We start from the raw sequence: 14,091 nt of genomic DNA, 5'->3' as shown, positions 1-14,091 counted from the left end.
GGCCCAATAGACCAACCTTTGGCCCAGCGCTGGGGCACTATATAAGCTCTCCTAGACAGGAGAGCCAGGTATTCTGAATCATTCTATACCTTACTTTCTCTCTCTTCTTTGTATCTCTTGTTCTCTTGCTGACTTAGGTATCGGAGCACCTGCAGGTACAAACCCCCCCTTCGGTGTGAAAGCTTGCTCAACGGACCGGCCTCAACCTTTCTGATCATCAGGTTAGATCAGAATTAAAAGCAATCATAAGAGGATCATAATCAACTTAATTGTAATATTTCAAACATTATAAAAAATATATTTTTAATTAAATATTATTAAATTATTAAACATTTAGAAGTGTGTTTGGCTTTTGGAGGGAGAGGGTTGATGCAAAAGACAAAGAAAATTGATACAGACCCTCAACAACAAGAATAGTCCAAAACTAAACAAACAACAAAATAAAAGCAAAAGGAATCGCACCCATAAGGTGGCTTACGTTCTTGCCTTGTTTTGTTAGGGCATTGTTTGCTGCATTCATGTATTTCCCTTACAAATTATTAGAGACTCGTGCTTTTAGGTTGTTTTACTATTTTAATCTATATATTATTACTCCATCCGTCTTAAAATATAAGCAAAAATTAGTCAAAAAAATTTGATGTATTTGGTTAAAAATTTGGATCAAATACATTCATTTTTGTTGACTAATTTTTACTTATATTTTGGGATGAAGAGAGTATATGTCAATGTGTATATTTTTTGTTTTTTTTTTTTTGGGTACATGTCAATGTGTATATCATTTGTTGTATGGTGAGATCATGCATCATTAAATATATGGTCGTGGCTTTAGCTACATCTATGTATCTATATCTATATATACCCTAATACCCTTCCCTTGTGAGTTGTGTTGGTGGAAAAACAAAAGAATTATTTTAATTCTTTTTTTTAATCAGAATTACTTTTTATATATACACACACACAATATCCATATACTTGACACAAAAGAACCGTTTTTTGGCTACTGTAGATTGCATTTAGCCATGCCACGTAGGATAGAAATTGGTGGGCCATCTTCTACTGTTTTGGCTGTTCTTTTTTTTTTTTTTATTTCTTCTTTTTCGCGTTGTGTCTAGAGCTATTATCCATAGATCGGTGGATGCTAGGTTTTGCGACTCAGGAGATGCGATGAATCCGGTCGAATTGCATCGTTTTGTTCTTCATTTGTGCAGTAGATTCATCTGGTGTAGTTTCTTCTGGTCTAGGTCGAATCTCGTCTTATTAGTTTCATCTGGTGTAGGTCGAATCTCATCTGGTGTAGTTTTGAATTTTGAATTCTCTATAATTTTCCCTCCTGATTGAATTTCTTCTAATCCACTTGTCTATAAATTGAGGATGGGGAAGAGTCGAGACCAACAAATTATAGTTTGGCTTGGACAGGATGGTTCATAACGAGAAGGCGAAGGTGGATGTCAAGTTCGATGATGTTGCAGATATATTGCCTGGGAAATAAAATGTTTGTATTAAGGTGAGATGTCATTATTCTCTCTTTCAACCTAAACTGGATACAAATCTGAGAGCGTTTTTCAAATTCAAAAAATTGGGTTTTTTTATTAGTTTTTTTTCTGCTATAAATTGGGAGGGAGGTTTGGACAAACAAACAAGGTTGCTCACACAAATCTGTTTGCATCTTCTTTAATCATGGAAAAGCTCTAAGCGGTATTTTACCTGAGAAAGAGGGGATTCGTATTAAGGTTGTGTTTTGCGCTTGTGGAAAGTCCCGGCTTTCCTCAATCCTTCGGAGACAGTTCAATTGAAATGGTGCTCGTGGATGACAAGGATCGACATACATTTTTTTCCGTCGATAATCATGTTATGTCTTAAATAAATGTTCCATCATGCTGGAGGATTTATTATGTTCTGTTATTCATAATTTATATGGTGTGTTTCATTTGTTACGAAGGTAAAATCCATGCTTCTGAAGTTGGTATCATGCGTTCTGGATAGCCACCATCTAAATAGACCAGATAGAATGCAGAACAACTCAGCCCGTGATAAAGTCAATTCTGTCAAGTGTATAGATATATGAGTCTTTAACCATTGAATTTCATTATATGCACCACTTAGTTTCTAAGGTTAGAAATAATTAAGTTATGTTTGTTTTAGTTTGACATGATTCTCCTTTATTATTTAATAGATGTAATTGGTCTAATGACTGGAATTTCTGCTGAAAAAGAGTATGTTAGGGATGGTAAGATAACAAAAATGGTTGTGATTGAGGTTATGGATTCAAGGTATAAGTTTTTCATGCTGCCCATTTTGATATGATGTTTATGTGTTCATAGGCTTATTTGTGTGTTTTATTTGCTTGAATAGTGGGAAATGTGAGTGTGCTCTATTTGGTGACTATGTTGATGATTTGAAAGAAGATGGGAAAATCTTCTAAAGGCCTTCCTGCATAAGTTTTTATGAATGGGTTAGCTATTGACTGGAAGAATTTATGTTTTCCTGCATACTTTTGTAAGTTGGTAGTAAGATTCTAATGTTCACATCTTATTTTGGTAGGATTGCTCTTCATGGCGTTGATGTTGATTCCAATGTGCATTTGATTGGTGGGAGTGCAAAACCTCCACCTGATGAAGAGTTTCTACGGATGCATCCTAAAAAGAAAATAGATGTGTGAAACATATATTTCAAGTTGTTCCTAGGTATATGTAGTTACTTCACTTTCTCTTACAAATGTATACTCTATTGTGAAAGTTTCATTAATTTTGGAAATATATTTGTTGAATCATAGGTTCAAGGTCAAGATTGAAGTGAGCGATGGTGATTCTACTGCTGGATTCATTCTCTTTGATTCTGACATAAGTTATTTGATGGAGAAGTCATGTGCTTACTTTGTTGCCCAAAGGTATATAAAATTTTTTGGTTACAAGTTTGCTGCAATATTTTTAGTTTGTTCTACTCACGAAATCCAAGTTGAGAGAGATAAATTTAACAAGTAGCTGTCTCGTAATAAATCCGATTGTTGCTGCTATTTCTATCTCCGTCCAAAACAAAATTAAGGGGTACTCTCTTATATCTGTATGCATTAATGTAGGCATCAAATGAAGGGGTTTATCCCATTGAATTTGATTTTCTGGTTGGTAAGAAGATGCTTTTTACTATCGATAAGGGTGTGAAGCAAACAATCAAATTTGATGGATCATTTAGGGTCAAAAGGGTTTGCTTAGATGCAAAAATTATTGAAATCTTTGTTGCCCAGGGCCATATGTTACTCATGTCAAGGTTTTTACAAAACACCCTTTGTTTTTGTTACCAATATGCTTTGTCACTATACTTCATTTTGCTGTTCTTCACAAATCCATGATTTTTTCTATCTTAATTTGGAGGCTGTGTCTCAGATTATTGATGTTGATTCAGATGAAATAGTAGATGATGTTGATTTTGTGACCTCTCCTGCTGAAGTCCAAAAGATTGATACAAATGAGTGTGCGCCAATGACCATGAAGAGGGACCTCAATGAATCTTTGAATGTTGTAGCTCAAGTTGAAGGGAAAAAACATTTGAGGAAAGTCAAGATAGAGAAGGAATGAATTCTATGGATTTCATGAATCCTTGATTATCATAAATAATTGGTTGTACCTCTTATTAAGTTTAGTATTGTATGTGTGTTATGTTGAGCTCATTGTGATTGTGCCTTAAATAATAGTTGTTTGTTCCACTGCATTGCGTTTATGTATATGCAGTGATGTTTTGTCTCCTGATATGGAGTTGAATGTTATGTGTTCTCCTGTATTGCTCTGATGTGCATGCAGTGATCTTCAATGTATTATAAGTTATGATAATGAAACTACTTAGTTCTATTTTATATTTGACTTCTTAATTAAACTTTGCTGCAGAGTCAATTTCTTACTCTTCATTGGTAGTTTTATATAGAAACAAAATGAAATTGATCTGCATGATTTGTGAAATCATTCTTTGGAATATGCGATTGTATTTGCAACACTGATAGCTTCTTTAGCATGTATGCTTAGGCCATGATACAGGTTGGAAAATGATAGAAAAAGGTGTGGCTATAGAACCTAATGTTGTGACTTTGATTTATTGTTTTTTATCCTGATATGGAGTTTGATGTTAATCACTTAATCATGTGTTTGTTAATGTTTTGAGTTTGTAGACTAATTTATATAAGTAATAGCTAAAATGGTGTTGATTCTTTGATTGTATTTTGGCAAACTTTTAAACACAATCGTGTTCCTTATATTAAAAATAGTGTTGATTCATGTTTATTATATAAGTTTCTCAAATTTGATATTTTAGCATTAAATATTTTTAAATAAATAGTGTTCCTGTTCCTGATAGCCATTCAAAAAAAAAAAAAGTGTACCTTATATTGAAAATATTAAAATTCATAGTGATGGAGATGAGATATGCTTTAGTGTTAAGAATTTTAATAGGTGTAGTTGGCTCTATTATATGATGAAGAAAAAAAATTGATGTCTCAGGGCTAATATAGTTAAGATTGATTTTTGTGTTGGGAAGATAAGAGATTCATTTTCGGTACACAGTCAATTTCTCGTCCGACCTAAGAGTTTTTATTTATATCATTATGCTACTTAAGTAGCAGACGTTATAAAAATGAGAAATTTTGAGGAAAAAAAATACCCTACATGAAATTTCAAGATTTTAATTTTTTCTCTACTTAAGTAGTGGGTTTGTCCGCTACTTAAGTAGTGGATGTTATAAAAAAGAAAAATTTGAGAAGAAAAAAAAATCTAGTGGGCCGTGCGACAGCACGGGTCAAAAACTAGTTACATACACATATTCACTCATAAAAAGTACCATATTTGTATTTGTATTTGTATATAACTTTAATTTTATATTGTTGTTTTTCAACTAACATATCCTTATTTATCATAGTTTTAAAAATCGGACCGGACTGGTCGGTTTGACCGGTCCGATCGGGAACAGGTAGTGTGAGCGGTCCGGATAAACTGCAGAATCGGTTCTACAAATAACTCGCGGCAATCCGCCTGGAACCAGCCAATTCATCTATTGAACCGGGAACCGTTAAAATCCTCCCGCGCGCAAACCGAACCGGCCAAACTATTATGTTTGGCTTGAACACATATATGACTGAATTTGATTGGTGTCATGTCAGCATAGGACATATACCCTCAATTTATGTGAGGGTAGAGAAGTAGTCACCAAAGTTTAATATTTAAATACTTGAATACACCACAAATTTAATAATTTTTTCCACATTTATCTTCTTATGAATATTAATTTTACTCCCTCCGGTAAGAAGAAACTTATTTTTTAGATTCATAGAATATTAGATGTATCTAGTCAATAATATGGCCGAAATATATTCAACATTTTATGAAATTAAAAAGTAAATTTCTTCTTGTAATAAGATCCGGAGGGAACATGACTTATGACATCCAACTGAACCGAGCTATAAAAATAAATAATTGCTCAGCCACCACCACACCAGAAACATTACTTCCACCAATCACAACTCAGCCCCATTGACCTTTCTCTCTCTTTCTTTTTCTCACTCTTCAACTCAACTCCCTGTTTCATAGATCGCTGTCTTTCAAATCACTACAAACAGCATAATCCATTTTTGTTCTGTTCCACTCACCTACACTTCACTGCTTCTTTCACAACCACCACTTGTGCTTATGTTTATTTTCACCTCAAACTTTACAACTTCATTGTTTTTCTTCTATTAAGATTCCACAGCTCATATTTATGAAAATTTACATCTTTTATGCATTTTTGAACTGGCCCAGTTACTAAATTTATCTCCAAAACCTTTCAGGTTTATGGATTAAGGTTTATCTTCTAAATTTTCATGTGAGTTTTGTAAAAAAATTACTTTTTTATATTTTCTTTCTTTTGGTGATTATTTTTTATTCTCTTTTAGATCTGATTAGTTTTTATAAAAGTTCATACTTTGCACACCATCTGTTAAAAAATTATGGAATTTTTCCTTGGATTTTGGAAATAAGAGCTTTTCTAGATTCCTTAGTTAATTGGGTAGCTGAAATAAGCAGCAGATTCTGCCCAAATGCTGTTTGATAATATGCTTCTTTGGTCATAACAAGTTCAACTTTTGTGGCTTCTTTCTTTCTCTTTGAAGTTTTCTATTAGAGAGAAAAGAGTTAGATTATTATATGATGTTATCTAGAACAATGAATAGAGGAATTGAAGTTCTATCACCAGCTTCATATATCCAAAATTCCAATTGGTTGTTTGAAGAAAACAAGGGTTCTAAGTGGACTCAAGAAGAGAATAAGCTGTTTGAGAATGCTTTAGCTTATTATGATAAGGATACTCCTGATAGATGGATAAGGGTAGCAGAGATGATTCCTGGAAAAACTGTAGGTGATGTGATTAAGCAGTATAGGGAGCTTGAAGAAGATGTTTGTGTTATTGAAGCCGGTTTGATACCGGTTCCTGGTTATACAACTAGTTCTTTCACATTGGATTGGGATAACAATCAAGGCTTTGATGATTTCAAGCAATTTTGTAGTGTTGGTGAGAAAAGGGGTGGTTCGACTCGGTCGTCTGAGCCGGAAAGGAAGAAAGGTGTGCCATGGACCGAAGAGGAGCATAGGTAATTGCATATCATAGCCTTTACATTGATTTGTTTATGTATATGTTGTGCAGAAATTTAGATCAATGCTTAAATTTATTTTGTGAGTCTCCATTTTAGTCCTTAAAATTGTAGTGCTTAGGAAACTTTCCCTGAAATTAACAAAATGATTCCTATATTAGTTATTTTGGTTCCGGCAATTTAGTTGTCAAAATTGTACTGAAAGCTATATTAGTTCCCTGAAACTATTATGCTTGAAGATTTTTAATTTGAGACATTATTTTGAATTTTAATTTATTACAATCCAAAAAGGTTTAGCGGCGCAACTTGTTGCCCGTCTACCTTTTCTTCGTATGTAATTATTATAATTATAATATTATATAAAAATTATGTATGTTTATTTAGAAAAATAATTTATTACAGGGATCTAACTCTTGTGATTTCACGGTCTATATCCTTGATTCACCTAGTTTTTGTTGATTCACTTAGTTTATTGATGATTCGAATACTTGAGTAAAGCGAGAATCATTGGCAAGCTTGGATGTCAAATAAACATTGTAGTTAAGATGTTTCTTTGGAAAGTTAAGTGTTTTGTTTGTTTGACCGATTATGAATCAAGCTGTGTTTAATTATTATCTATGAGGCACAAACAAAAACACTAGACATACACTTACACGGAGACACCCCTAATAATTTTAAAAAAATAGAAGTGGTTGAATGTAACTAAATGTGTCAGTGTCAATGTTGTCATGTCGATGTTAGACACCAAACACCTTCAGTCTAAACACTCCGAAGTGTCGGTGCTACATAGATTATTATATGGTTTTGCCTTGATAATGCTTTTCTTGTTGGTTCCTTGCATTTGATATCCGACTCAAACCTTGTGTTTTTGTTCCCTTGGCTATTTTATTAATAGAACATTTTCATGTTAATCAACCACAGGCAATTTCTGTTGGGTCTGAAGAAGTATGGTAAGGGAGACTGGAGAAATATCTCTAGGAATTTTGTGACCACAAGGACACCAACTCAAGTCGCAAGTCATGCTCAAAAGTATTTCATAAGGCAAGTTTCAGGAGGGAAGGATAAGAGAAGATCCAGTATCCATGACATCACAGTGGTTAATCTACAAGAAACTAAATCTCCTTCATCAGACAGTAACAATCCTTCTTCTCCAGACCATTTGGTGAATACCGCGAACCAACCACGGAATCATAATTTGTCCGGCATGGTTAAGCAGGAATATGACTTGAAAATACCAGATGAGGAGGGTATGCCATTTGTTTTCAATTCAACTAAAGGAAACATGTATGTGGCACCATTGTGTGGGATTTCTTCACAAGAATCGAAATCACCGGGTCAAAATATACTCCGAGGCACTCACCATGGATTTCAGTTTTCACCTTTTGATACTATTTTCCAAATGCAATCTATGCAGCATCAATGAATTATGCACATGATGTAGGGTTTAGAGTTTTTAAGGTACTAAAATTCTAAACCTTTTTCGGTGATGATGAGTTGCTTCATAGATTGTTTATGTATGTTGAGAAGGACTTAAGTTAGTCCTTAGTAATTAGAATCTATGAAGAGATTAGTTCATGTTGTTTCTGATATTAAAATTCTAGCTCTAGTTTGGACATGTGTGTGTGTGATATGATTTTCTGATTACATGTTTTGGGAATTTGATTGTACTTAGCAGATTTGAGTGAGCATCTTGCTACATAGACTGAAGTTTTATGTAGTTATCTCTCAAGTTTTTATGAGATTGTTCAAATAAATATGTAGTTCCAAATTCTCTCAAGGAATTATGTAAAGGCATCAATCATGTGTTGATGTGCTAGAACTAATGGTGCGATTTGTATAAAAAAATAAATATATTTTGGGTGCTTATTTTTATGGCAAATGGCTACTGGACGATTGAAGATTATGATCGTTAATAGTCGTTGTGAATTGAGAATCATGAATAGTCGAAGCAGAACTTTGATAGGCGAGAGGTGTAAGCACTGCGAGGTGTGAAGCAATCTCGTATTAAACGAAACTACTCCTAAAGGAATATGATAATTAAACAACTTAATGTAGAAATATTCTTCTCAAAAGTTGAGAAAACCCTATTTTTAAAAGTCTGCATTAAGAGCAATGTTTTGAAATATGTATGCGATTGCGATCTGGGTCATGATGAGATGAAATTCTTTTCATTTTCTCCATATTACTATATAGTTTGTGAAATATAAATGTAAAAATATGACGTGAGGACAAATTTCTTTCATACACCTCCTAATCATTTTAAAGCTATAGTAATTGAATAAAAGAAATAATAAAAAATGGAGAGAAAGTTGATTCGAGTCATGATATAGAGCATCTATGAGTGCTATTAGTTAAATATTGTTCTTAAATTAAATTAATTTTCGTGAGATATATTATGCCAACTCAGCTATAAGAATATTTACAACTTTTTCTCCGAAGCGAAAAAATAACAAGAACCTAAAGTGGGCCCACATACTAGATTTTAACCCCTCATTTTAAGATTCCATAGATTCTTTCTCCACATGGGTGTTTGACAATTTTTTTATTTTTTTAGAGTAATATGTCAGTTGCAGCATGGAAAGTTATTGGAGATTTCGGGGAATGTCAAGAAAAACATCGAGTCAAATGTTTTAGGATAAACAAAAGAGAAAGATGTCGTATTTCTTATAAATTTAATTTATAGTTGATGTGAGATTTAACCACTCACTTCAAATCCAACAATTTTCCCCTAAATGAGAGTTCTCACATCCTATAGTTGATCAAATATCAGGATCCACCCTCACTCCCTCACCAAGCCGAACTATGGCTCTGATACCACTTGTTGGGGAGTTCTGAGGAACTCGGGAGAAACATAAGGTCAAATGCTCCAGAACCACAAGAGAAGAAGACGTCACATCTCCACCTAATTAAAACTTTAAGACATTAGGTTAATGAGTCATCTCTCTTATAAATTCAACATTATTTTCATTTATAATCGATGTAGAACTTAACACTCACACTTCAAATCCAACAATATTGTCCTTATCCATGGCCATAGAAAATCTAATGTGTCAATATAATTGTTGTAGCATGGAAATTGTCCTCAATTATGATAGAAAATTTAATATGTTCCAATGCTATAAAATGGTTTTATGCGTTCTTAAAGACTTTAGATGTCTTCGTGACCACATTGCAACCATGATTCCATTTGTATTTGACGTCGATTTGTCACATTATCAAAGATTGTAACGCGATCACAATTTAAAACTTTGTTTTCGGGTATTTAGAGCAAAAAGCTTTCCAAATATGGACAAAAGTTTGACGTAGTTTTTGGTTCTCATGTACTAATATGACATGAAATTTATCATAAAGCATTTGATTTGAAGCATAATGTCTTTAAACCATTAGTTCTACCACAACCTGGTGAACAAAAAGATTCAAGGTGAAAGATCACAATTGTTCAAGAACTCATTTTTTATTAGTGATGTCCTAATTAAGTCCACCATTTACTTTTGATTCTATTTATGTTAAGTTAGTAAACATTTTGTTATGTGGATCTGATGTGGAGAATATTAATAGTGAAGAAGAAGAACTTTAATGGGTGGAATGATGAATGATGAATGATCAATGTAAAGAATCATTCATTCCTGTTCTTTTTAAGGCAAGTGGAAGCAGTTGATTTGGACACTAAGGCCATGTCACCATATGCTTGGTCCTAAATTGTTGAGTCACACATCATTTCTTTAAAGTGACAAGAAAGTACTTGGTTCCCTTGATTCCACTTTTTAATTGAGTTGGTATCTTAAATTAATATAAGTATTTTTAATTCATTAAAGGTATGGTATTGTTTATATTAAATAAAAGAATAAATATATTTTGTACCAAAAAAAAAAAGAATAAATATAAAATTGTTTGTTTATTTTATAAATTTGAGTGGAGTTGAACTCATGTGGGTCAAACTTTTCTAATATCCAGATTTTTTTTACTAAAAAAAATAAATTGGATCCTTTGTTTTCTTCCTTCCTTTCCATCAAGGAAAACAAAGGTTGGAGGAGGGTGAATATTGATAAATAAATTTGAAAATAAGACAGAAGAGTTTTTAAAAGGAGATATAGAATGATAAGAAAGATGATGGTATGGAGAGGATGAAAATCCAATATTTTCATGTACTAATTATGTACTAGACTTGAGAACAAGTGCATATTTAAAATTCTAAGAAACTAAACTTTTCACACGTTCATTCATTTAAATAATAAGAGACTTAAAACATATAAACTACGACAAAATACCTTTAAGTTTCGTGTTTATAACTATTAGATTCTTTAAGTTTTTAGGTAATAAATAAGTTCTTTACTTTTTAACTTGTTGCAGTATTATCTTTTCAGTTAATTTTCTTTCCTTTGTTGCACCATAGTAGTTAACATTGACTTCCAAAATAGTTGATATTTTTGATGAAAAAGACACATATATTGAAGGAGATTAACCGAAAGAGTAATAGTGCAATAATTTTTTGTTACGACGAATATCATGATATTAAAAAGGGAAACTGTAGTTTGATACTTTATTATTTTTCATATTACTAAACATTTATAACTGTATTTTTAACTAATTAATATCATGATATTAAAAAATGGATAGATGACCCTCATTATTAATAGATAGTTTTCTATGTTTCTTTTTATATTTTTTACTTTCTACATATACAAAGACAACCAATAAATCAATGGGTCTCAACTCGCAGGGGCATTTTCAACCCGCATCGTCGGCGACGGCCGATGCTCTATTTTTTCCCTCAAGCTTTGACTGTTGGAGGTGGTTGGATATCTCAAACCGTCATGGCCAGCCTCTTTGAAGCAGGTTGTAGTGGTCGGTTTTGTAGCTCTGTTTTCTGATGGTTGATTCCAAATTTCTTTCGAGCTTGCCATAAATGGATTTGTTGTTTGTCCTGAGACCCGCTTTGTCTGCGGTCCCACTCACCCTTTTCTTGGTGTTGTTGTGGGTGGTGAGTTTTGTGTTAAGGTTCTGGTTGCCTCCTCTGTGCCGGTGAACTTGGATTGCTAATTAGCCATAAATAATCCGTTAATTTGCTGTCTCAACGAGTCGTTGGCTTTTGGATCCGTTATCCTATTGACGACATTGACAATTTTTTGAAAAAATAGTTCTCACTCCGACCATAAAATTATAAGCAAAAATGGATTAAAGAAATTTGATATACTTGATCATATTTTTGGAACAAATACATAAACTATAATTTCTTTGATTTATTTTGACTTATAATTAAAGTAAAAAGGTAAAAATTATGATAGAAAAAAATTATGATATGCTTATATATGTTGCACTTCTTCCACTTTTCACTTTGACATAAGAATCTAAGCATTTTCCTTATCGTTCGTTTGTTCTTGTCTCTTTGGGGTTTGGATAGTCTTTGGTAATTGGTACATGTCCTTGTTTCGACAATTCCTTTGTACCAACTACCAAACTATGACCTCTATTTTCTCGCACTAAGCAATTAACTTCTATAAATAAACATTCTACACCTCACGTTCCTAAAAATCACCAAAGTGTATTTTTAGATACTATAGGCTTAATTAGTAAAATTGTCTTTTAAAGATATTTTTGATTTCATATTGGTCCCTTAAAGAAAAAAAAAGGACCGAATAAGTCCCTTAAAGAAAAAAAAGGTTCGAATAAATCCCTTAAAAACATCTCCGTTAATCAGTTTGGTCCCTTAAAGACATCTCTGTTAATCAGTTTGGTCCTCGAAAAAATGGACGGAAAGGATCAAACTGATTAACGGAGATGTCTTTAAGGGACCTATTCAGACTTTTTTTTTCTTTAAGGGACTTATTCGAATATTTTTTTCTTTAAGGGACCAATGTAAAACAAAAAATATCTTTAAGGGTCTATTTTACTAACTAAACCATATGTATATTGTTTTAAGTAGTTTAGTGGTACAATATTACCTTTTTAAGGTGAATAATTGAATGTACAAAAGTATGAAGTGGTTCATATATGTTACATGCAATGTTTACCCCCCATGTTTACTAGCTAATTGAGTTCGAAGTGGTTCATATAGATCCAAATAGATATTTTAGTAATTTCGGATCTTAGAGAAATATATATATTGAGCTTTATTTTTTCTTTCTTTAGAAAATAGCTTATTATAATAACTTCAAAGATAAAAAAATTGCTTAATATATAAAAAATAAAGGACTTTTTCACTAATATTTTAGGCTTAATTACAGTTTTGATATCCATATTCATATTATATTGTGATATTAATTGGTTTTCTTATTTTAAAACATGACAGTTTTGAACTTTGGTTCGTCCTTCAAATATTAATATATGTTGGATATTGTATATTGGGCCTAGAATTATGCAAGCCCAATATCAAGTGTTTGTACTTTAAGCCCAATGCTTGTATATGGCACATTGCCTATATAAAGTATGTGTGGTGATCATTAGTAATCAATGAGAAAGATCCCTTAATCATAACAAGTGGTATCATCACCAAAGATCCAAGGACCTAGTGGTGGTTTTGCAAAACCACCATCAAAAAGTTAGTTACAACCGTTTTTCAAAGTGTTTCTTCTTCAACAAACTTCTTTCTTCTTCAGTTTTTCAAAGATCTTGCAGACTCAATCTGCATCTTTCTGCAAATTCATCAGTTCTTTATCTTTCTTGCGCATCAAGCATGACAGAGAATTCAGATTTTCTGAAACCTTCAATCCCTAGGTTTGATGGATTTTACGATCACTGGGCCATGTTGATGGAAAACCTGCTGAGATCAAAGGAGTATTGGTCATTGATAGAGAATGGAGTTACAATTGTGCCTGCAAATGCAACAGAAGAGCAAGTCAAAGCTGCAGCTGCAAGCAAGATTACTGATATGAAGGTAAAGAATTACCTGTTTCAATCTATTGATCGTGCCATTTTAGAAACAATTCTTGCCAAAGATACTGCAAAGGATATTTGGGAGTCAATGAGATTGAAGTATAAGGGATCAACAAAGGTGAAGAGAGCTCAGCTTCAAGTTTCTCGCAGAGAATTTGAGGTAATTGAGATGGGTGAAAGTGAAACTGTGACTGAGTATTTTGCAAGAATCATGGCAATTGCGAACAAGATGACTTCTCAAGGTGAAAGAATGGAGCAAGCAACCATTGTTGATAAAATCTTGAGGTCTATGCCAGAGAAATTCAACTATGTCACTTGTTCAATAGAAGAGTCCAATGATGTGACTACAATGTCTCTAGATGCACTTCAATCCAGCCTGATAGTGCATGAGCAAAAGATGAAAAGCAAGAAAGTGGTGAACCACGATGAACAAGCTCTCACAGTCTCTGGTGCAGGGAGAGGGAGAGGAAGGAATGGTTCATCAAGAGGGCGTGGCAGAGGAAGAATAAGCAAAGAAACTGTTGAATGTTACAAATGTCATCAGTTAGGCCACTACAAGAATGAATGTCCTACTTGGGAGGAAGCAAAATATGCTGAAGCAGACTATGAAGAAG

The 14,091-nt window shown here is 33.1% G+C and overlaps 1 protein-coding gene and 1 long non-coding RNA gene across 12 annotated transcripts; both read left to right on the top strand.

The window, feature by feature from the left end:
- Window positions 1-1,014: 1,014 nt before the first annotated feature.
- Window positions 1,015-3,847, top strand: LOC123888408. Of its 11 annotated transcripts, none has more exons than XR_006802060.1 (6): window positions 1,015-1,272; window positions 1,417-2,452; window positions 2,542-2,684; window positions 2,774-2,887; window positions 3,077-3,264; window positions 3,381-3,847. It is a non-coding gene; the product is annotated as an uncharacterized LOC123888408 (long non-coding RNA). The 11 variants fall into 11 exon arrangements; XR_006802057.1 differs by having other exon boundaries at window positions 1,020-1,504; window positions 1,687-2,452; XR_006802058.1 differs by having other exon boundaries at window positions 1,030-2,051; window positions 2,174-2,452.
- Window positions 3,848-5,473: 1,626 nt separating this feature from the next.
- LOC123888407 (transcription factor DIVARICATA) lies at window positions 5,474-8,483 on the top strand. Its single transcript, XM_045937461.1, has 2 exons — window positions 5,474-6,604; window positions 7,526-8,483. The coding sequence occupies exons 1-2, from the start codon at window positions 6,162-6,164 to the stop codon at window positions 8,025-8,027; spliced, it is 945 nt and encodes a 314-aa protein (XP_045793417.1). The 5' UTR covers window positions 5,474-6,161; the 3' UTR covers window positions 8,028-8,483.
- Window positions 8,484-14,091: the final 5,608 nt, after the last annotated feature.

The sequence above is a fragment of the Trifolium pratense genome, linkage group LG6 (genome assembly GCF_020283565.1).
Source record: "Trifolium pratense cultivar HEN17-A07 linkage group LG6, ARS_RC_1.1, whole genome shotgun sequence".
NCBI classification, from domain to species: Eukaryota; Viridiplantae; Streptophyta; class Magnoliopsida; order Fabales; family Fabaceae; genus Trifolium; species Trifolium pratense.
The sequence above is the reverse complement of the archived record's forward strand: the minus strand, read 5'-3'. Positions and strand labels throughout refer to the sequence as shown.